Raw genomic sequence first — 22,226 nt, 5'->3', positions numbered from 1 at the left:
GTATGTTAATGTTCCTAAGAGTTCTACCATTTAAGTCACACCTCAATCTGACCCTCCAAAATGCACCGTCTCGCATTTGTCCGGATTAAACTCCATCTGCCATCTCTCCACCCAAGTCTCCAGTAATTTTAATGTGCCCTATTTGTGAACCCACCTTCCCACTCACCTGATGAAGGAGCGACACTCTGAAAGCTCGTGCTACCAAGTAAACCTGATGGACTTTAACCTGGCCTTGTGAGACTTCTTTCTTTGAGAGGTGTCAGAGAGGAGAGGGGGTTCTCATCACTCACTGGACATCCTGCTATGAAAGGACTGGGGAGGGCTGTGATGGGCAGTGGAGAGCGGAGTGTGAGTGTGTGTGTGTGTGTGTGTGCATTAAGGTGTCTGGGCAGAAGAGGGAACAGAGACACAAGGAGAAACTTTTCCACATGGCAAGTAGTTGCAACCCCAGTCTCTGAGAACGGAGTAGATTCTCAAACCCCGAGTCTGTGACACCGCAGCGACATGTGGAATCTAAATGCTCTCGGTTCCCACAGCCAACGTACTTGGTAATGCTGGTCTGAAAACCCTCCACTTTGGTCTTCACAGCTGCCGTTCTCTCAAGAATCTTTTCCTAAGAGCGAGAAATGTTTAACATCCGTCAATGCGTTCTCCTCACAGCAGATGGTGGAATTTAAATTCATTTAATAAAATCTGGAGTACATGGCACTAATCCCAGTAATGATGGCCATCAAAAAAAACCATCTGGTTCATTAAGGGGAAGCGGAAATTATCCTTATTTGGTCTGGCCTACGTGTGATTCCAGATTGCACTATACGCACACACAGATGCATCAACACACACACACACACGCTCACTCGCGCACACGCTCATACACACATGCTCACTCACACGCATACACAGCAGTGTGTTTGATATTTAATTGCCAGCTCGCACTCAAATGGCCACTTCAGCCCATACTTGAGGGGTACAATTAGATTGGGACAACAAATGCTGACCCCACCCGCAACGCCTCACACCCCCTGGGAAAATACTTTTCCAAAAGTGACAGGGGAGAAACAGAGGAGGCAGTGACTGAGTGTTATTATCACTGGATCATTAATCCAGAAACTCAGCAAATGTTCTGGGGGTCCGGGTTCGAGTCCCACCATGGGCAGATGGTGGAATTTGAATTCAATAAACAATATCTGGAATTAGGAATCTACTGATGACCCATTGTCGGAAAATCCCATCTGGTTCCCTTTAGGGAAGGAAATCTGCCGTCCTTACCCCGGTCTGGCCTACATGTGACTCCAGAGCCACACACAGCGATGTGGTTCACTCTCAAACTGCCCTCCACGGGGTAACTAGGGATGGGCAATAAATGCTGGCCCCAGCCAGCGAAACCCCATGTCCCATGGATGAGTAAAGTATCTTGGGGCAATGACTCCTAGGGAAGAGGCGGGGGAGGCTACGATCTCCGTGGGTCTCTTCAAGATGAACAGTGAAGAAAGTTATCTCCAGTTGCAACGGGATCTTGATCAATTGGGCCAGTGGGCTGATGAATGGCAGATGGAGTTTAATTTCGATAAATGCGAGGTGATGCATTTTGGTCGAATGAACCAGGGCAGGACTTACTCAGTTAATGGTAGGGCGTTGGGGGGAGTTACAGAACAAAGAGATCTAGGGGGACCGGTTCATAGCTCCTTGAAAGTGGAGTCACAGGTGGACAGAGTGGTGAAGAAGGCATTCGGCATGCTTGGTTTCATCGCTCAGAACATTGAATACAGGAGTTGGGACGTCTTGTTGAAGTTGTACAAGACATTGGGAAGGCCACACTTGGAATACTGTGTACAATTCTGGTCACCCTATTATAGAAAGGATATTATTAAACTAGAAAGAGCGCAGAAAAGATTTACTAGGATGCTACCGGGACTTGATGGATTGAGTTATAAGGAGAGGCTGGATAGACTGGGACTTTTTTCTCTGGAGCGTAGGAGGCTGAGGGGTGATCTTATAGAGGTCTATAAAATAATGAGGGGCACAGATCAGCGAGATAGTCAATATCTTTTCCCAAAGGTAGGGGAGTCTAAAACTAGAGGGCAGAGGTTTAAGGTGAGAGGGGAGAGATACAAAAGGGTCCAGAGGGTGGTGAGTGTCTGGAACGAGCTGCCAGAGGCAGTAGTAGAGACGGGTACAATTTTGTCTTTTAAAAAGCGTTTAGATAGTTACATGGGTAAGATGGATATACAGGGATACGGGCCAAACATGGGCAATTGGGACTGGCTTAGGGGTTTAAAAGAAAGGGGGCAGCATGGAGAAGTTGGGCTGAAGTATTTGGTTCCATGCCGGAAATCTCTGTGACACTTAAGTTCTTACACTTTAGTCTCTCCAACCCTGGCACTGCTCTGGGACATACTGGAACTGCGTACTCCCTCCCTGCTCAGCTCCACATCTACCCTCCAAGCCACCCCACATCCTCACCTGAATGGCAACCCCAAAATCATTGCCATCTTCAATTTTCGGAACCATGTATTGGATCCAGGTGGTCAACTGGGAAGACAGTAAAAAGACAAGGGGTTAGCGGAGAAAGATTTCACTCTCACCTGTCTCCGCAATAGTGAGAGAGAGAAAGAGAGCTTGATGCTGCCTCTGGGGGCACAGTGTAGAGGGAGCTCTGTATTGTACCCTGTCTCTGGGGGACAGTGTAGAGGGAGCTCTGTATTGTACCCTGTCTCTGGGGGACAGTGTAGAGGGAGCTCTGTATTGTACCCTGTCTCTGGGGGACAGTGTAGAGGGAGCTCTGTATTGTACCCTGTCTCTGGGGGGGGACAGTGTAGAGGGCGCTCTGTATTGTACCCTGTCTCTGGGGGACAGTGTAGAGGGAGCTCTGTATTGCACCCTGTCTCTGGGGGACAGTGTAGAGGGAGCTCTGTATTGTACCCTGTCTCTGGGGGACAGTGTAGAGGGAGCTCTGTATTGTACCCTGTCTCTGGGGGGGACAGTGTAGAGGGAGCTCTGTATTGTACCCTGTCTCTGGGGGGGGACAGTGTAGAGGGAGCTCTGTATTGTACCCTGTCTCTGGGGGACAGTGTAGAGGGAGCTCTGTATTGTACCCTGTCTCTGGGGGACAGTGTAGAGGGAGCTCTGTATTGTACCCTGTCTCTGGGGGGGACAGTGTAGAGGGAGCTCTGTATTGTACCCTGTCTCTGGGGGACAGTGTAGACGGAGCTCTGTATTGTACCGTGTCTCTGGGGGGGACAGTGTAGAGGGAGCTCTGTATTGTACCCTGTCTCTGGGGGACAGTGTAGAGGGAGCTCTGTATTGTACCCTGTCTCTGGGGGGGGACAGTGTAGAGGGAGCTCTGTATTGTACCCTGTCTCTGGGGGGACAGTGTAGAGGGAGCTCTGTATTGTACCCTGTCTCTGGGGGACAGTGTAGAGGGAGCTCTGTATTGTACCCTGTCTCTGGGGGGGACAGTGTAGAGGGAGCTCTGTATTGTACCCTGTCTCTGGGGGACAGTGTAGAGGGAGCTCTGTATTGTACCCTGTCTCTGGGGGGACAGTGTAGAGGGAGCTCTGTATTGTACCCTGTCTCTGGGGGGGAGGTGTAGAGGGAGCTCTGTATTGTACCCTGTCTCTGGGGGGGAGGTGTAGAGGGAGCTCTGTATTGTACCCTGTCTCTGGGGGGGACAGTGTAGAGGGAGCTCTGTATTGTACCCTGTCTCTGGGGGGGACAGTGTAGAGGGAGCACTGTATTGTACCCTGTCTCTGGGGGACAGTGTAGAGGGAGCTCTGTATTGTACCCTGTCTCTGGGGGGACAGTGTAGAGGGAGCTCTGTATTGTACCCTGTCTCTAGGGGGGACAGTGTAGAGGGAGCTCTGTATTGTACCCTGTCTCTGGGGGGGAGGTGTAGAGGGAGCGCTGTATTGTACACTGTCTCTGGGGGACAGTGTAGAGGGAGCTCTGTATTGTACCCTGTCTCTGGGGGGACAGTGTAGAGGGAGCTCTGTATTGTACCCTGTCTCTGGGGGGGAGGTGTAGAGGGAGCGCTGTATTGTACACTGTCTCTGGGGGACAGTGTAGAGGGAGCTCTGTATTGTACCCTGTCTCTGGGGGGACAGTGTAGAGGGAGCTATGTATTGTACCCTGTCTCTGGGGGACAGTGTAGAAGGAGCTCTGTATTGTACCCTGTCTCTGGGGGGGCAGTGTAGAGGGAGCTCTGTATTGTACCCTGTCTCTGGGGGGGAGGTGTAGAGAGAGCGCTGTATTGTACCCTGTCTCTGTGGGGGACAGTGTAGAGGGAGCTCTGTATTGTACCCTGTCTCTGTGGGGGACAGTGTAGAGGGAGCTCTGTATTGTACCCTGTCTCTGGGGGGGGAGGTGTAGAGGGAGCTCTGTATTGTACCCTGTCTCTGGGGGACAGTGTAGAGGGAGCTCTGCATTGTGCCCTGTCTCTGGGAGGGAGGTGTAGAGGGAGCTCTGTATTGTACCCTGTCTCTGGGGGACAGTGTAGAGGGAGCTCGGTATTGTACCCTGTCTCTGGGGGACAGTGTAGAGGGAGCTCTGTATTGTACCCTGTCTCTGGGGGGACAGTGTAGAGGGAGCTCTGTATTATACCCTGTCTCTGGGGGACAGTGTAGAGGGAGCTCTGTATTGTACCCTGTCTCTGGGGGGGAGGTGTAGAGGGAGCTCTGTATTGTACCCTGTCTCTGGGGGGGAGGTGTAGAGGGAGCTCTGTATTGTACCCTGTCTCTGGGGGGACAGTGTAGAGGGAGCTCTGTATTGTACCCTGTCTCTGGGGGGACAGTGTAGAGGGAGCTCTGTATTGTACCCTGTCTCTGGGGGACAGTGTAGAGGGAGCTCTGTATTGTACCCTGTCTCTGGGGGACAGTGTAGAGGGAGCTCTGTATTGTACCCTGTCTCTGGGGGACAGTGTAGAGGGAGCTCTGTATTGTACCCTGTCTCTAGGGGACAGTGTAGAGGGAGCTCTGTATTGTACCCTGTCTCTGGGGGGGAGGTGTAGAGGGCGCTCTGTATTGTACCCTGTCTCTGGGGGACAGTGTAGAGGGAGCTCTGTATTGTACCCTGTCTCTGGGGGGGAGGTGTAGAGGGAGCTCTGTATTGTACCCTGTCTCTGGGGGGGACAGTGTAGACGGAGCTCTGTATTGTACCCTGTCTCTGGGGGGGACAGTGTAGAGGGAGCTCTGTAATGTACCCTGTCTCTCTGGGGGGAGGTGTAGAGGGAGCTCTGTATTGTACCCTGTCTCTGGGGGACAGTGTAGAGGGAGCTCTGTATTGTACCCTGTCTCTGGGGGGACAGTGTAGAGGGAGCTCTGTATTGTACCCTGTCTCTGGGGGGGACAGTGTAGAGGGAGCTCTGTATTGTACCCTGTCTCTGGGGGGACAGTGTAGAGGGAGCTCTGTATTGTACCCTGTCTCTGGGGGGGACAGTGTAGAGGGAGCTCTGTATTGTACCCTGTCTCTGGGGGACAGTGTAGAGGGAGCTCTGTATTGTACCCTGTCTCTGGGGGGGACAGTGTAGAGGGAGCTCTGTATTGTACCCTGTCTCTGGGGGGGACAGTGTAGAGGGAGCTCTGTATTGTACCCTGTCTCTGGGGGGACAGTGTAGAGGGAGCTCTGTATTGCACCCTGTCTCTGGGGGGGGACAGTGTAGAGGGAGCTCTGTATTGTACCCTGTCTCTGGGGGACAGTGTAGAGGGAGCTCTGTATTGTACCCTGTCTCTGGGGGACAGTGTAGAGGGACCTCTGTATTGTACCCTGTCTCTGGGGGGGACAGTGTAGAGGGAGCTCTGTATTGTACCCTGTCTCTGGGGGGGACAGTGTAGAGGGAGCTCTGTATTGTACCCTGTCTCTGGGGGGGACAGTGTAGAGGGAGCTCTGTATTGTACCCTGTCTCTGGGGGACAGTGTAGAGGAAGCTCTGTATTGTACCCTGTCTCTGGGGGGACAGTGTAGAGGGAGCTCTGTATTGTACCCTGTCTCTGGGGGGGACAGTGTAGAGGGAGCTCTGTATTGTACCCTGTCTCTAGGGGGGACAGTGTAGAGGGAGCTCTGTATTGTACCCTGTCTCTGGGGGGGAGGTGTAGAGGGAGCGCTGTATTGTACACTGTCTCTGGGGGACAGTGTAGAGGGAGCTCTGTATTGTACCCTGTCTCTGGGGGGACAGTGTAGAGGGAGCTCTGTATTGTACCCTGTCTCTGGGGGGGAGGTGTAGAGGGAGCGCTGTATTGTACACTGTCTCTGGGGGACAGTGTAGAGGGAGCTCTGTATTGTACCCTGTCTCTGGGGGGACAGTGTAGAGGGAGCTATGTATTGTACCCTGTCTCTGGGGGACAGTGTAGAAGGAGCTCTGTATTGTACCCTGTCTCTGGGGGGGCAGTGTAGAGGGAGCTCTGTATTGTACCCTGTCTCTGGGGGGGAGGTGTAGAGGGAGCGCTGTATTGTACCCTGTCTCTGTGGGGGACAGTGTAGAGGGAGCTCTGTATTGTACCCTGTCTCTGGGGGGGGAGGTGTAGAGGGAGCTCTGTATTGTACCCTGTCTCTGGGGGACAGTGTAGAGGGAGCTCTTCATTGTACCCTGTCTCTGGGAGGGAGGTGTAGAGGGAGCTCTGTATTGTACCCTGTCTCTGGGGGACAGTGTAGAGGGAGCTCGGTATTGTACCCTGTCTCTGGGGGACAGTGTAGAGGGAGCTCTGTATTGTACCCTGTCTCTGGGGGACAGTGTAGAGGGAGCTCTGTATTGTACCCCGTCTCTGGGGGGGAGGTGCAGAGGGAGCTCTGTATTGTACCCTGTCTCTGGGGGGACAGTGTAGTGGGAGCTCTGTATTGTACCCTGTCTCTGGGGGGGAGGTGTAGAGGGAGCTCTGTATTGTACCCTGTCTCTGGGGGGACAGTGTAGAGGGAGCTCTGTATTGTACCCTGTCTCTGGGGGGACAGTGTAGAGGGAGCTCTGTATTGTACCCTGTCTCTGGGGGACAGTGTAGAGGGAGCTCTGTATTGTACCCTGTCTCTGGGGGACAGTGTAGAGGGAGCTCTGTATTGTACCCTGTCTCTGGGGGACAGTGCAGAGGGAGCTCTGTATTGTACCCTGTCTCTGGGGGACAGTGTAGAGGGAGCTCTGTATTGTACCCTGTCTCTGGGGGGGAGGTGTAGAGGGCGCTCTGTATTGTACCCTGTCTCTGGGGGACAGTGTAGAGGGAGCTCTGTATTGTACCCTGTCTCTGGGGGGACAGTGTAGACGGAGCTCTGTATTGTACCCTGTCTCTGGGGGGGACAGTGTAGAGGGAGCTCTGTAATGTACCCTGTCTCTCTGGGGGGAGGTGTAGAGGGAGCTCTGTATTGTACCCTGTCTCTGGGGGACAGTGTAGAGGGAGCTCTGTATTGTACCCTGTCTCTGGGGGGACAGTGTAGAGGGAGCTCTGTATTGTACCCTGTCTCTGGGGGGGACAGTGTAGAGGGAGCTCTGTATTGTACCCTGTCTCTGGGGGACAGTGTAGAGGGAGCTCTGTATTGTACCCTGTCTCTGTGGGGGACAGTGTAGAGGGAGCTCTGTATTGTACCCTGTCTCTGGGGGACAGTGCAGAGGGAGCTCTGTATTGTACCCTGTCTCTGGGGGGACAGTGTAGAGGGAGCTATGTATTGTACCCTGTCTCTGGGGGACAGTGTAGAAGGAGCTCTGTATTGTACCCTGTCTCTGGGGGGGCAGTGTAGAGGGAGCTCTGTATTGTACCCTGTCTCTGGGGGGGAGGTGTAGAGGGAGCGCTGTATTGTACCCTGTCTCTGTGGGGGACAGTGTAGAGGGAGCTCTGTATTGTACCCTGTCTCTGGGGGGGAGGTGTAGAGGGAGCTCTGTATTGTACCCTGTCTCTGGGGGACAGTGTAGAGGGAGCTCTTCATTGTACCCTGTCTCTGGGAGGGAGGTGTAGAGGGAGCTCTGTATTGTACCCTGTCTCTGGGGGACAGTGTAGAGGGAGCTCGGTATTGTACCCTGTCTCTGGGGGACAGTGTAGAGGGAGCTCTGTATTGTACCCTGTCTCTGGGGGACAGTGTAGAGGGAGCTCTGTATTGTACCCCGTCTCTGGGGGGGAGGTGCAGAGGGAGCTCTGTATTGTACCCTGTCTCTGGGGGGACAGTGTAGTGGGAGCTCTGTATTGTACCCTGTCTCTGGGGGGGAGGTGTAGAGGGAGCTCTGTATTGTACCCTGTCTCTGGGGGGACAGTGTAGAGGGAGCTCTGTATTGTACCCTGTCTCTGGGGGGACAGTGTAGAGGGAGCTCTGTATTGTACCCTGTCTCTGGGGGACAGTGTAGAGGGAGCTCTGTATTGTACCCTGTCTCTGGGGGGGAGGTGTAGAGGGCGCTCTGTATTGTACCCTGTCTCTGGGGGACAGTGTAGAGGGAGCTCTGTATTGTACCCTGTCTCTGGGGGGACAGTGTAGACGGAGCTCTGTATTGTACCCTGTCTCTGGGGGGGACAGTGTAGAGGGAGCTCTGTAATGTACCCTGTCTCTCTGGGGGGAGGTGTAGAGGGAGCTCTGTATTGTACCCTGTCTCTGGGGGACAGTGTAGAGGGAGCTCTGTATTGTACCCTGTCTCTGGGGGGACAGTGTAGAGGGAGCTCTGTATTGTACCCTGTCTCTGGGGGGGACAGTGTAGAGGGAGCTCTGTATTGTACCCTGTCTCTGGGGGACAGTGTAGAGGGAGCTCTGTATTGTACCCTGTCTCTGTGGGGGACAGTGTAGAGGGAGCTCTGTATTGTACCCTGTCTCTGGGGGACAGTGCAGAGGGAGCTCTGTATTGTACCCTGTCTCTGGGGGGACAGTGTAGAGCGAGCTCTGTATTGTACCCTGTCTCTGGGGGACAGTGTAGAGGGAGCTCTGTATTGTACCCTGTCTCTGGGGGACAGTGTAGAGGGAGCTCTGTATTGTACCCTGTCTCTGGGGGGGGACAGTGTAGAGGGAGCTCTGTATTGTACCCTGTCTCTGGGGGGGACAGTGTAGAGGGAGCTCTGTATTGTACCCTGTCTCTGGGGGACAGTGTAGAGGGAGCTCTGTATTGTACCCTGTCTCTGGGGGGACAGTGTAGAGGGAGCTCTGTATTGTACCCTGTCTCTGGGGGGACAGTGTAGAGGGAGCTCTGTATTGCACCCTGTCTCTGGGGGGGGACAGTGTAGAGGGAGCTCTGTATTGTACCCTGTCTCTGGGGGACAGTGTAGAGGGAGCTCTGTATTGTACCCTGTCTCTGGGGGACAGTGTAGAGGGACCTCTGTATTGTACCCTGTCTCTAGGGGGGACAGTGTAGAGGGAGCTGTGTATTGTACCCTGTCTCTGGGGGGGACAGTGTAGAGGGAGCTCTGTATTGTACCCTGTCTCTGGGGGACAGTGTAGAGGGAGCTCTGTATTGTACCCTGTCTCTGGAGGGGACAGTGTAGAGGGAGCTCTGTATTGTACCCTGTCTCTGGGGGACAGTGTAGAGGGAGCTCTGTATTGTACCCTGTCTCTGGGGGACAGTGTAGAGGGAGCTCTGTATTGTACCCTGTCTCTGGGGGACAGTGTAGAGGGAGCTCTGTATTGTACCCTGTCTCTGTGGGACAGTGTAGAGGGAGCTCTGTAGTGTACCCTGTCTCTGGGGGACAGTGTAGAGGGAGCTCTGTATTGTACCCTGTCTCTGGGGGGACAGTGTAGAGGGAGCTCTGTATTGTACCCTGTCTCTGGGGGACAGTGTAGAGGGAGCTCTGTATTGTACCCTGTCTCTGGGGGGGCAGTGTAGAGGGAGCTCTGTATTGTACCCTGTCTCTGGGGGACAGTGTAGAGGGAGCTCTGTATTGTACCCTGTCTCTGGGGGGACAGTGTAGAGGGAGCTCTGTATTGTACCCTGTCTCTGGGGGGGACAGTGTAGAGGGAGCTCTGTATTGTACCCTGTCTCTGGGGGACAGTGTAGAGGGAGCTCTGTATTGTACCCTGTCTCTGGGGGGACAGTGTAGAGGGAGCTCTGTATTGCACCCTGTCTCTGCGGGGGGACAGTGTAGAGGGAGCTCTGTATTGTACCCTGTCTCTGGGGGACAGTGTAGAGGGAGCTCTGTATTGTACCCTGTCTCTGGGGGACAGTGTAGAGGGAGCTCTGTATTGTACCCTGTCTCTGCGGGGGACAGTGTAGAGGGAGCTCTGTATTGTACCCTGTCTCTGGGGGACAGTGTAGAGGGAGCTCTGTATTGTACCCTGTCTCTGCGGGGGACAGTGTAGAGGGAGCTCTGTATTGTACCCTGTCTCTGGGGGGGAGGTGTAGAGGGAGCTCTGTATTGTACCCTGTCTCTGGGGGACAGTGTAGAGGGAGCTCTGTATTGTACCCTGTCTCTGGGGGGGAGGTGTAGAGGGAGCTCTGTATTGTACCCTGTCTCTGGGGGACAGTGTAGAGGGAGCTCGGTATTGTACCCTGTCTCTGGGGGACAGTGTAGAGGGAGCTCTGTATTGTACCCTGTCTCTGGGGGGGACAGTGTAGCGGGAGCTCTGTATTGTACCCTGTCTCTGGGGGACAGTGTAGAGGGAGCTCTGTATTGTACCCTGTCTCTGGGGGGGACGTGTAGAGGGAGCTCTGTATTGTACCCTGTCTCTGGGGGGGACAGTGTAGAGGGAGCTCTGTATTGTACCCTGTCTCTGGGGGGGACAGTGTAGAGGGAGCTCAGTATTGTACCCTGTCTCTCTGGGGGGAGGTGTAGAGGGAGCTCTGTATTGTACCCTGTCTCTGGGGGACAGTGTAGAGGGAGCTCTGTATTGTACCCTGTCTCTGGGGGACAGTGTAGAGGGAGCTCTGTATTGTACCCTGTCTCTGTGGGGGACAGTGTAGAGGGAGCTCTGTATTGTACCCTGTCTCTGGGGGGGACACTGTAGAGGGAGCTCTGTATTGTACCCTGTCTCTGTGGGACAGTGTAGAGGGAGCCCTGTATTGTACCCTGTCTCTGGGGGACAGTGTAGAGGGAGCTCTGTATTGTACCCTGTCTCTTGGGGGGCAGTGTAGAGGGAGGTCTGTATTGCACCCTGTCTCTGGGGGGGAGGTGTAGAGGGAGCTCTGTATTGTACCCTGTCTCTGGGGGGCAGTGTAGAGGGAGCTCTGTATTGTACCCTGTCTCTGGGGGGGAGGTGTAGAGGGAGCTCTGTATTGTACCCTGTCTCTGGGGGGGACAGTGTAGAGGGAGCTCTGTATTGTACCCTGTCTCTGGGGGGGACAGTGTAGAGGGAGCTCTGTATTGTACCCTGTCTCTGGGGGGGAGGTGTAGAGGGAGCTCTGTATTGTACCCTGTCTCTGGGGGGCAGTGTAGAGGGAGCTCTGTATTGTACCCTGTCTCTGGGGGGGAGTGTAGAGGGAGCTCTGTATTGTACCCTGTCTCTGGGGGGGACAGTGTAGAGGGAGCTCAGTATTGTACCCTGTCTCTCTGGGGGGAGGTGTAGAGGGAGCTCTGTATTGTACCCTGTCTCTGGGGGGGACAGTGTAGAGGGAGCTCTGTATTGTACCCTGTCTCTGGGGGGGACAGTGTAGAGGGAGCTCTGTATTGTACCCTGTCTCTGGGGGGGACAGTGTAGAGGGAGCTCTGTATTGTACCCTGTCTCTGGGGGACAGTGTAGAGGGAGCTCTGTATTGTACCCTGTCTCTGGGGGGGGACAGTGTAGAGGGAGCTCTGTATTGTACCCTGTCTCTGTGGGGGACAGTGTAGAGGGAGCTCTGTATTGTACCCTGTCTCTGGCGGGGGCAGTGTAGAGGGAGCTCTGTATTGTACCCTGTCTCTGGGGGGACAGTGTAGAGGGAGCTCTGTATTGTACCCTGTCTCTGGGGGGGACAGTGTAGAGGGAGCTCTGTATTGTACCCTGTCTCTGGGGGACAGTGTCGAGGGAGCTCTGTATTGTACCCTGTCTCTGGGGGACAGTGTAGAGGGAGCTCTGTATTGTACCCTGTCTCTGGGGGGAGGTGTAGAGGGAGCTCTGTATTTTACCCTGTCTCTGGGGGGAGGTGTAGAGGGAGCTCTGTATTGTACCCTGTCTCTGGGGGGGACAGTTTAGAGGGAGCTCTGTATTGTACCCTGTCTCTGGGGGGAGGTGTAGAGGGAGCTCTGTATTGTACCCTGTCTCTGGGGGGGACAGTGTAGAGGGAGCTCTGTATTGTACCCTGTCTCTGGGGGACAGTGTAGAGGGAGCTCTGTATTGTACCCTGTCTATGGGGGGACAGTGTAGAGGGAGCTCTGTATTGTATCCTGTCTCTGGGGGGAGGTGTAGAGGGAGCTCTGTATTGTACCCTGTCTCTGGGGGGACAGTGTAGAGGGAGCTCTGTATTGTATCCTGTCTCTGGGGGGGGACAGTGTAGAGGGAGCTCTGTATTGTACCCTGTCTCTGGGGGACAGTGTAGAGGGAGCTCTGTATTGTACCCTGTCTCTGGGGGGACAGTGTAGAGGGAGCTCTGTATTGTACCCTGTCTCTGGGGGGGACAGTGTAGAGGGAGCTCTGTATTGTACCCTGTCTCTGGGGGACAGTGTAGAGGGAGCTCTGTATTGTACCCTGTCTCTGGGGGGGACAGTGTAGAGGGAGCTCTGTATTGTACCCTGTCTCTGGGGGACAGTGTAGAGGGAGCTCTGTATTGTACCCTGTCTCTGGGGGACAGTGTAGAGGGAGCTCTGTATTGTACCCTGTCTCTGGGGGGACAGTGTAGAGGGAGCTCCGTATTGTACCCTGTCTCTGGGGGACAGTGTAGAGGGAGCTCTGTATTGTACCCTGTCTCTGGGGGACAGTGTAGAGGGAGCTCTGTATTGTACCCTGTCTCTGGGGGACAGTGTAGAGGGAGCTCTGTATTGTACCCTGTCTCTGGGGGACAGTGTAGAGGGAGCTCTGTATTGTACCCTGTCTCTGGGGGGGAGGTGTAGAGGGCGCTCTGTATTGTACCCTGTCTCTGGGGGACAGTGTAGAGGGAGCTCTGTATTGTACCCTGTCTCTGGGGGGGGACAGTGTAGAGGGAGCTCTGTATTGTACCCTGTCTCTGTGGGGGACAGTGTAGAGGGAGCTCTGTATTGTACCCTGTCTCTGGCGGGGGCAGTGTAGAGGGAGCTCTGTATTGTACCCTGTCTCTGGGGGGACAGTGTAGAGGGAGCTCTGTATTGTACCCTGTCTCTGGGGGGGACAGTGTAGAGGGAGCTCTGTATTGTACCCTGTCTCTGGGGGACAGTGTCGAGGGAGCTCTGTATTGTACCCTGTCTCTGGGGGACAGTGTAGAGGGAGCTCTGTATTGTACCCTGTCTCTGGGGGGAGGTGTAGAGGGAGCTCTGTATTTTACCCTGTCTCTGGGGGGAGGTGTAGAGGGAGCTCTGTATTGTACCCTGTCTCTGGGGGGACAGTTTAGAGGGAGCTCTGTATTGTACCCTGTGTCTGGGGGGAGGTGTAGAGGGAGCTCTGTATTGTACCCTGTCTCTGGGGGGGACAGTGTAGAGGGAGCTCTGTATTGTACCCTGTCTCTTGGGGACAGTGTAGAGGGAGCTCTGTATTGTACCCTGTCTATGGGGGGACAGTGTAGAGGGAGCTCTGTATTGTATCCTGTCTCTGGGGGGAGGTGTAGAGGGAGCTCTGTATTGTACCCTGTCTCTGGGGGGACAGTGTAGAGGGAGCTCTGTATTGTACCCTGTCTCTGGGGGTGACAGTGTAGAGGGAGCTCTGTATTGTACCCTGTCTCTGGGGGACAGTGTAGAGGGAGCTCTGTATTGTACCCTGTCTCTGGGGGGACAGTGTAGAGGGAGCTCTGTATTGTACCCTGTCTCTGGGGGGGAGGTGTAGAGGGCGCTCTGTATTGTACCCTGTCTCTGGGGGACAGTGTAGAGGGAGCTCTGTATTGTACCCTGTCTCTGGGGGGGACAGTGTAGAGGGAGCTCTGTATTGTACCCTGTCTCTGGGGGACAGTGTAGAGGGAGCTCTGTATTGTACCCTGTCTCTGGGGGACAGTGTAGAGGGAGCTCTGTATTGTACCCTGTCTCTGGGGGGACAGTGTAGAGGGAGCTCTGTATTGTACCCTGTCTCTGGGGGACAGTGTAGAGGGAGCTCTGTATTGTACCCTGTCTCTGGGGGACAGTGTAGAGGGAGCTCTGTATTGTACCCTGTCTCTGGGGGACAGTGTAGAGGGAGCTCTGTATTGTACCCTGTCTCTGGGGGACAGTGTAGAGGGAGCTCTGTATTGTACCCTGTCTCTGGGGGGGAGGTGTAGAGGGCGCTCTGTATTGTACCCTGTCTCTGGGGGACAGTGTAGAGGGAGCTCTGTATTGTACCCTGTCTCTGGGGGGACAGTGTAGACGGAGCTCTGTATTGTACCCTGTCTCTGGGGGGACAGTGTAGAGGGAGCTCTGTAATGTACCCTGTCTCTCTGGGGGGAGGTGTAGAGGGAGCTCTGTATTGTACCCTGTCTCTGGGGGACAGTGTAGAGGGAGCTCTGTATTGTACCCTGTCTCTGGGGGGACAGTGTAGAGGGAGCTCTGTATTGTACCCTGTCTCTGGGGGGGACAGTGTAGAGGGAGCTCTGTATTGTACCCTGTCTCTGGGGGACAGTGTAGAGGGAGCTCTGTATTGTACCCTGTCTCTGGGGGGACAGTGTAGAGGGAGCTCTGTATTGTACCCTGTCTCTGGGGGACAGTGTAGAGGGAGCTCTGTATTGTACCCTGTCTCTGGGGGACAGTGTAGAGGGAGCTCTGTATTGTACCCTGTCTCTGGGGGACAGTGTAGAGGGACCTCTGTATTGTACCCTGTCTCTGGGGGGGACAGTGTAGAGGGAGCTCTGTATTGTACCCTGTCTCTGGGGGGACAGTGTAGAGGGAGCTCTGTATTGTACCCTGTCTCTGGGGGACAGTGTAGAGGGAGCTCTGTATTGTACCCTGTCTCTGGAGGGGACAGTGTAGAGGGAGCTCTGTATTGTACCCTGTCTCTGGGGGACAGTGTAGAGGGAGCTCTGTATTGTACCCTGTCTCTGGGGGACAGTGTAGAGGGAGCTCTGTATTGTACCCTGTCTCTGGGGGACAGTGTAGAGGGAGCTCTGTATTGTACCCTGTCTCTGTGGGACAGTGTAGAGGGAGCTCTGTAGTGTACCCTGTCTCTGGGGGACAGTGTAGAGGGAGCTCTGTATTGTACCCTGTCTCTGGAGGGGACAGTGTAGAGGGAGCTCTGTATTGTACCCTGTCTCTGGGGGACAGTGTAGAGGGAGCTCTGTATTGTACCCTGTCTCTGGGGGACAGTGTAGAGGGAGCTCTGTATTGTACCCTGTCTCTGGGGGACAGTGTAGAGGGAGCTCTGTATTGTACCCTGTCTCTGTGGGACAGTGTAGAGGGAGCTCTGTAGTGTACCCTGTCTCTGGGGGACAGTGTAGAGGGAGCTCTGTATTGTACCCTGTCTCTGGGGGGACAGTGTAGAGGGAGCTCTGTATTGTACCCTGTCTCTGGGGGACAGTGTAGAGGGAGCTCTGTATTGTACCCTGTCTCTGGGGGGACAGTGTAGAGGGAGGTCTGTATTGTACCCTGTCTCTGGGGGACAGTGTAGAGGGAGCTCTGTATTGTACCCTGTCTCTGGGGGGACAGTGTAGAGGGAGCTCTGTATTGTACCCTGTCTCTGGGGGGGACAGGGTAGAGGGAGGTCTGTATTGTACCCTGTCTCTGGGGGACAGTGTAGAGGGAGCTCTGTATTGTACCCTGTCTCTGGGGGGACAGTGTAGAGGGAGCTCTGTATTGCACCCTGTCTCTGGGGGGGGACAGTGTAGAGGGAGCTCTGTATTGTACCCTGTCTCTGGGGGACAGTGTAGAGGGAGCTCTGTATTGTACCCTGTCTCTGGGGGACAGTGTAGAGGGAGCTCTGTATTGTACCCTGTCTCTGGGGGGGATAGTGTAGAGGGAGCTCTGTATTGTACCCTGTCTCTGGGGGACAGTGTAGAGGGAGCTCTGTATTGTACCCTGTCTCTGGGGGGGCAGTGTAGAGGGAGCTCTGTATTGTACCCTGTCTCTGGGGGACAGTGTAGAGGGAGCTCTGTATTGTACCCTGTCTCTGGGGGACAGTGTAGAGGGAGCTCTGTATTGTACCCTGTCTCTGGGGGGGATAGTGTAGAGGGAGCTCTGTATTGTACCCTGTCTCTGGGGGGGACAGTGTAGAGGGAGCTCTGTATTGTACCCTGTCTCTTGGGGACAGTGTAGAGGGAGCTCTGTATTGTACCCTGTCTATGGGGGGACAGTGTAGAGGGAGCTCTGTATTGTATCCTGTCTCTGGGGGGAGGTGTAGAGGGAGCTCTGTATTGTACCCTGTCTCTGGGGGGACAGTGTAGAGGGAGCTCTGTATTGTACCCTGTCTCTGGGGGTGACAGTGTAGAGGGAGCTCTGTATTGTACCCTGTCTCTGGGGGACAGTGTAGAGGGAGCTCTGTATTGTACCCTGTCTCTGGGGGGACAGTGTAGAGGGAGCTCTGTATTGTACCCTGTCTCTGGGGGGAGGTGTAGAGGGCGCTCTGTATTGTACCCTGTCTCTGGGGGACAGTGTAGAGGGAGCTCTGTATTGTACCCTGTCTCTGGGGGGACAGTGTAGAGGGAGCTCTGTATTGTACCCTGTCTCTGGGGGACAGTGTAGAGGGAGCTCTGTATTGTACCCTGTCTCTGGGGGACAGTGTAGAGGGAGCTCTGTATTGTACCCTGTCTCTGGGGGGACAGTGTAGAGGGAGCTCTGTATTGTACCCTGTCTCTGGGGGACAGTGTAGAGGGAGCTCTGTATTGTACCCTGTCTCTGGGGGACAGTGTAGAGGGAGCTCTGTATTGTACCCTGTCTCTGGGGGACAGTGTAGAGGGAGCTCTGTATTGTACCCTGTCTCTGGGGGACAGTGTAGAGGGAGCTCTGTATTGTACCCTGTCTCTGGGGGGGAGGTGTAGAGGGCGCTCTGTATTGTACCCTGTCTCTGGGGGACAGTGTAGAGGGAGCTCTGTATTGTACCCTGTCTCTGGGGGGACAGTGTAGACGGAGCTCTGTATTGTACCCTGTCTCTGGGGGGGACAGTGTAGAGGGAGCTCTGTAATGTACCCTGTCTCTCTGGGGGGAGGTGTAGAGGGAGCTCTGTATTGTACCCTGTCTCTGGGGGACAGTGTAGAGGGAGCTCTGTATTGTACCCTGTCTCTGGGGGGGACAGTGTAGAGGGAGCTCTGTATTGTACCCTGTCTCTGGGGGACAGTGTAGAGGGAGCTCTGTATTGTACCCTGTCTCTGTGGGGGACAGTGTAGAGGGAGCTCTGTATTGTACCCTGTCTCTGGGGGACAGTGCAGAGGGAGCTCTGTATTGTACCCTGTCTCTGGGGGGACAGTGTAGAGGGAGCTCTGTATTGTACCCTGTCTCTGGGGGACAGTGTAGAGGGAGCTCTGTATTGTACCCTGTCTCTGGGGGACAGTGTAGAGGGAGCTCTGTATTGTACCCTGTCTCTGGGGGACAGTGTAGAGGGACCTCTGTATTGTACCCTGTCTCTGGGGGGGACAGTGTAGAGGGAGCTCTGTATTGTACCCTGTCTCTGGGGGGGACAGTGTAGAGGGAGCTCTGTATTGTACCCTGTCTCTGGGGGACAGTGTAGAGGGAGCTCTGTATTGTACCCTGTCTCTGGAGGGGACAGTGTAGAGGGAGCTCTGTATTGTACCCTGTCTCTGGGGGACAGTGTAGTGGGAGCTCTGTATTGTACCCTGTCTCTGGGGGACAGTGTAGAGGGAGCTCTGTATTGTACCCTGTCTCTGGGGGACAGTGTAGAGGGAGCTCTGTATTGTACCCTGTCTCTGTGGGACAGTGTAGAGGGAGCTCTGTAGTGTACCCTGTCTCTGGGGGACAGTGTAGAGGGAGCTCTGTATTGTACCCTGTCTCTGGAGGGGACAGTGTAGAGGGAGGTCTGTATTGTACCCTGTCTCTGGGGGACAGTGTAGAGGGAGCTCTGTATTGTACCCTGTCTCTGGGGGACAGTGTAGAGGGAGCTCTGTATTGTACCCTGTCTCTGGGGGGACAGTGTAGAGGGAGCTCTGTATTGTACCCTGTCTCTGGGGGACAGTGTAGAGGGAGCTCTGTATTGTACCCTGTCTCTGGGGGGACAGTGTAGAGGGAGCTCTGTATTGTACCCTGTCTCTGGGGGACAGTGTAGAGGGAGCTCTGTATTGTACCCTGTCTCTGGGGGGACAGTGTAGAGGGAGCTCTGTATTGTACCCTGTCTCTGGGGGGGACAGGGTAGAGGGAGGTCTGTATTGTACCCTGTCTCTGGGGGACAGTGTAGAGGGAGCTCTGTATTGTACCCTGTCTCTGGGGGGACAGTGTAGAGGGAGCTCTGTATTGCACCCTGTCTCTGGGGGGGGACAGTGTAGAGGGAGCTCTGTATTGTACCCTGTCTCTGGGGGACAGTGTAGAGGGAGCTCTGTATTGTACCCTGTCTCTGGGGGACAGTGTAGAGGGAGCTCTGTATTGTACCCTGTCTCTGGGGGGGATAGTGTAGAGGGAGCTCTGTATTGTACCCTGTCTCTGGGGGACAGTGTAGAGGGAGCTCTGTATTGTACCCTGTCTCTGGGGGGGCAGTGTAGAGGGAGCTCTGAATTGTACCCTGTCTCTGGGGGACAGTGTAGAGGGAGCTCTGTATTGTACCCTGTCTCTGGGGGACAGTGTAGAGGGAGCTCTGTATTGTACCCTGTCTCTGGGGGGGATAGTGTAGAGGGAGCTCTGTATTGTACCCTGTCTCTGGGGGGGACAGTGTAGAGGGAGCTCTGTATTGTACCCTGTCTCTTGGGGACAGTGTAGAGGGAGCTCTGTATTGTACCCTGTCTATGGGGGGACAGTGTAGAGGGAGCTCTGTATTGTATCCTGTCTCTGGGGGGAGGTGTAGAGGGAGCTCTGTATTGTACCCTGTCTCTGGGGGGACAGTGTAGAGGGAGCTCTGTATTGTACCCTGTCTCTGGGGGTGACAGTGTAGAGGGAGCTCTGTATTGTACCCTGTCTCTGGGGGACAGTGTAGAGGGAGCTCTGTATTGTACCCTGTCTCTGGGGGGACAGTGTAGAGGGAGCTCTGTATTGTACCCTGTCTCTGGGGGGGAGGTGTAGAGGGCGCTCTGTATTGTACCCTGTCTCTGGGGGACAGTGTAGAGGGAGCTCTGTATTGTACCCTGTCTCTGGGGGACAGTGTAGAGGGAGCTCTGTATTGTACCCTGTCTATGGGGGGACAGTGTAGAGGGAGCTCTGTATTGTATCCTGTCTCTGGGGGGAGGTGTAGAGGGAGCTCTGTATTGTACCCTGTCTCTGGGGGGACAGTGTAGAGGGAGCTCTGTATTGTACCCTGTCTCTGGGGGTGACAGTGTAGAGGGAGCTCTGTATTGTACCCTGTCTCTGGGGGACAGTGTAGAGGGAGCTCTGTATTGTACCCTGTCTCTGGGGGGACAGTGTAGAGGGAGCTCTGTATTGTACCCTGTCTCTGCGGGGGAGGTGTAGAGGGCGCTCTGTATTGTACCCTGTCTCTGGGGGACAGTGTAGAGGGAGCTCTGTATTGTACCCTGTCTCTGGGGGGGACAGTGTAGAGGGAGCTCTGTATTGTACCCTGTCTCTGGGGGACAGTGTAGAGGGAGCTCTGTATTGTACCCTGTCTCTGGGGGACAGTGTAGAGGGAGCTCTGTATTGTACCCTGTCTCTGGGGGGACAGTGTAGAGGGAGCTCTGTATTGTACCCTGTCTCTGGGGGACAGTGTAGAGGGAGCTCTGTATTGTACCCTGTCTCTGGGGGACAGTGTAGAGGGAGCTCTGTATTGTACCCTGTCTCTGGGGGACAGTGTAGAGGGAGCTCTGTATTGTACCCTGTCTCTGGGGGACAGTGTAGAGGGAGCTCTGTATTGTACCCTGTCTCTGGGGGGGAGGTGTAGAGGGCGCTCTGTATTGTACCCTGTCTCTGGGGGACAGTGTAGAGGGAGCTCTGTATTGTACCCTGTCTCTGGGGGGACAGTGTAGACGGAGCTCTGTATTGTACCCTGTCTCTGGGGGGGACAGTGTAGAGGGAGCTCTGTAATGTACCCTGTCTCTCTGGGGGGAGGTATAGAGGGAGCTCTGTATTGTACCCTGTCTCTGGGGGACAGTGTAGAGGGAGCTCTGTATTGTACCCTGTCTCTGGGGGGACAGTGTAGAGGGAGCTCTGTATTGTACCCTGTCTCTGGGGGGGCAGTGTAGAGGGAGCTCTGTATTGTACCCTGTCTCTGGGGGGAGGTGGAGAGGGAGCTCTGTATTGTACCCTGTCTCTGGGGGGGACAGTGTAGAGGAAGCTCTGTATTGTACCCTGTCTCTGCGGGGGACAGTGTAGAGGGAGCTCTGTATTGTACCCTGTCTCTGGGGGGGAGGTGTAGAGGGAGCTCTGTATTGTACCCTGTCTCTGGGGGACAGTGTAGAGGGAGCTCTGTATTGTACCCTGTCTCTGGGGGGGAGGTGTAGAGGGAGCTCTGTATTGTACCCTGTCTCTGGGGGACGGTGTAGAGGGAGCTCTGTATTGTACCCTGTCTCTGGGGGACAGTGTAGAGGGAGCTCTGTATTGTACCCTGTCTCTGGGGGGCAGTGTAGAGGGAGCTCTGTATTGTACCCTGTCTCTGGGGGGGACGTGTAGAGGGAGCTCTGTATTGTACCCTGTCTCTGGGGGGGACAGTGTAGAGGGAGCTCTGTATTGTACCCTGTCTCTGGGGGGGACAGTGTAGAGGGAGCTCAGTATTGTACCCTGTCTCTCTGGGGGGAGGTGTAGAGGGAGCTCTGTATTGTACCCTGTCTCTGGGGGACAGTGTAGAGGGAGCTCTGTATTGTACCCTGTCTCTGGGGGACAGTGTAGAGGGAGCTCTGTATTGTACCCTGTCTCTGTGGGGGACAGTGTAGAGGGAGCTCTGTATTGTACCCTGTCTCTTGGGGGGACACTGTAGAGGGAGCTCTGTATTGTACCCTGTCTCTGTGGGACAGTGTAGAGGGAGCTCTGTATTGTACCCTGTCTCTGGGGGACAGTGTAGAGGGAGCTCTGTATTGTACCCTGTCTCTGGGGGGGAGGTGTAGAGGGAGCTCTGTATTGTACCCTGTCTCTGGGGGGCAGTGTAGAGGGAGCTCTGTATTGTACCCTGTCTCTGGGGGGAGGTGTAGAGGGAGCTCTGTATTATACCCTGTCTCTGGGGGGGACAGCGTAGAGGGAGCTCTGTATTGTACCCTGTCTCTGGGGGGGACAGTGTAGAGGGAGCTCTGTATTGTACCCTGTCTCTGGGGGGACAGTGTAGAGGGAGCTCTGTATTGCACCCTGTCTCTCGGGGGGGACAGTGTAGAGGGAGCTCTGTATTGTACCCTGTCTCTGGGGGACAGTGTAGAGGGAGCTCTGTATTGTACCCTGTCTCTGGGGGACAGTGTAGAGGGACCTCTGTATTGTACCCTGTCTCTGGGGGGGACAGTGTAGAGGGAGCTCTGTATTGTACCCTGTCTCTGGGGGACAGTGTAGAGGGAGCTCTGTATTGTACCCTGTCTCTGGGGGACAGTGTAGAGGGAGCTCTGTATTGTACCCTGTCTCTGGGGGGGGACATTGTAGAGGGAGCTCTGTATTGTACCCTGTCTCTGTGGGGGACAGTGTAGAGGGAGCTCTGTATTGTACCCTGTCTCTGGGGGACAGTGTAGAGGGAGCTCTGTATTGTACCCTGTCTCTGGGGGACAGTGTAGAGGGAGCTCTGTATTGTACCCTGTCTCTGTGGGACAGTGTAGAGGGAGCTCTGTAGTGTACCCTGTCTCTGGGGGACAGTGTAGAGGGAGCTCTGTATTGTACCCTGTCTCTGGGGGGACACTGTAGAGGGAGCTCTGTATTGTACCCTGTCTCTGGGGGACAGTGTAGAGGGAGCTCTGTATTGTACCCTGTCTCTGGGGGACAGTGTAGAGGGAGCTCTGTATTGTACCCTGTCTCTGGGCGGACAGTGTAGAGGGAGCTCTGTATTGTACCCTGTCTCTGGGGGGGACAGTGTAGAGGGAGCTCTGTATTGTACCCTGTCTCTGGGGGACAGTGTAGAGGGAGCTCTGTATTGTACCCTGTCTCTGGGGGGACAGTGTAGAGGGAGCTCTGTATTCCACCCTGTCTCTGGGGGGGACAGTGTAGAGGGAGCTCTGTATTGTACCCTGTCTCTGGGGGACAGTGTAGAGGGAGCTCTGTATTGTACCCTGTCTCTGGGGGACAGTGTAGAGGGAGC

The 22,226-nt window shown here is 54.9% G+C and overlaps 1 protein-coding gene across 1 annotated transcript in view; it reads right to left on the bottom strand.

Moving 5' to 3' along the window:
• Positions 1 to 22,226, bottom strand: part of psme2 (proteasome activator subunit 2) — a gene marked incomplete at its 3' end in the record, with an annotated part of 57,563 nt that overhangs the window by 5,994 nt on the left and 29,343 nt on the right. The window contains exons 5-6 of the mRNA XM_080184657.1: positions 2,464 to 2,532; positions 546 to 613 (exon numbers count right to left, since the gene is read on the bottom strand). Coding sequence (XP_080040783.1) covers positions 546 to 613; positions 2,464 to 2,532 — 137 coding nt within the window. The remainder of the gene's footprint in view (positions 1 to 545; positions 614 to 2,463; positions 2,533 to 22,226) is intronic.

Source organism: Carcharhinus amblyrhynchos, unplaced genomic scaffold, assembly GCF_965287045.1.
Source record: "Carcharhinus amblyrhynchos unplaced genomic scaffold, sCarAmb.v2.hapA scaffold_855, whole genome shotgun sequence".
In the NCBI taxonomy this organism is placed as follows: domain Eukaryota; kingdom Metazoa; phylum Chordata; class Chondrichthyes; order Carcharhiniformes; family Carcharhinidae; genus Carcharhinus; species Carcharhinus amblyrhynchos.
This window is presented reverse-complemented; position numbering and strand designations above follow the sequence as displayed.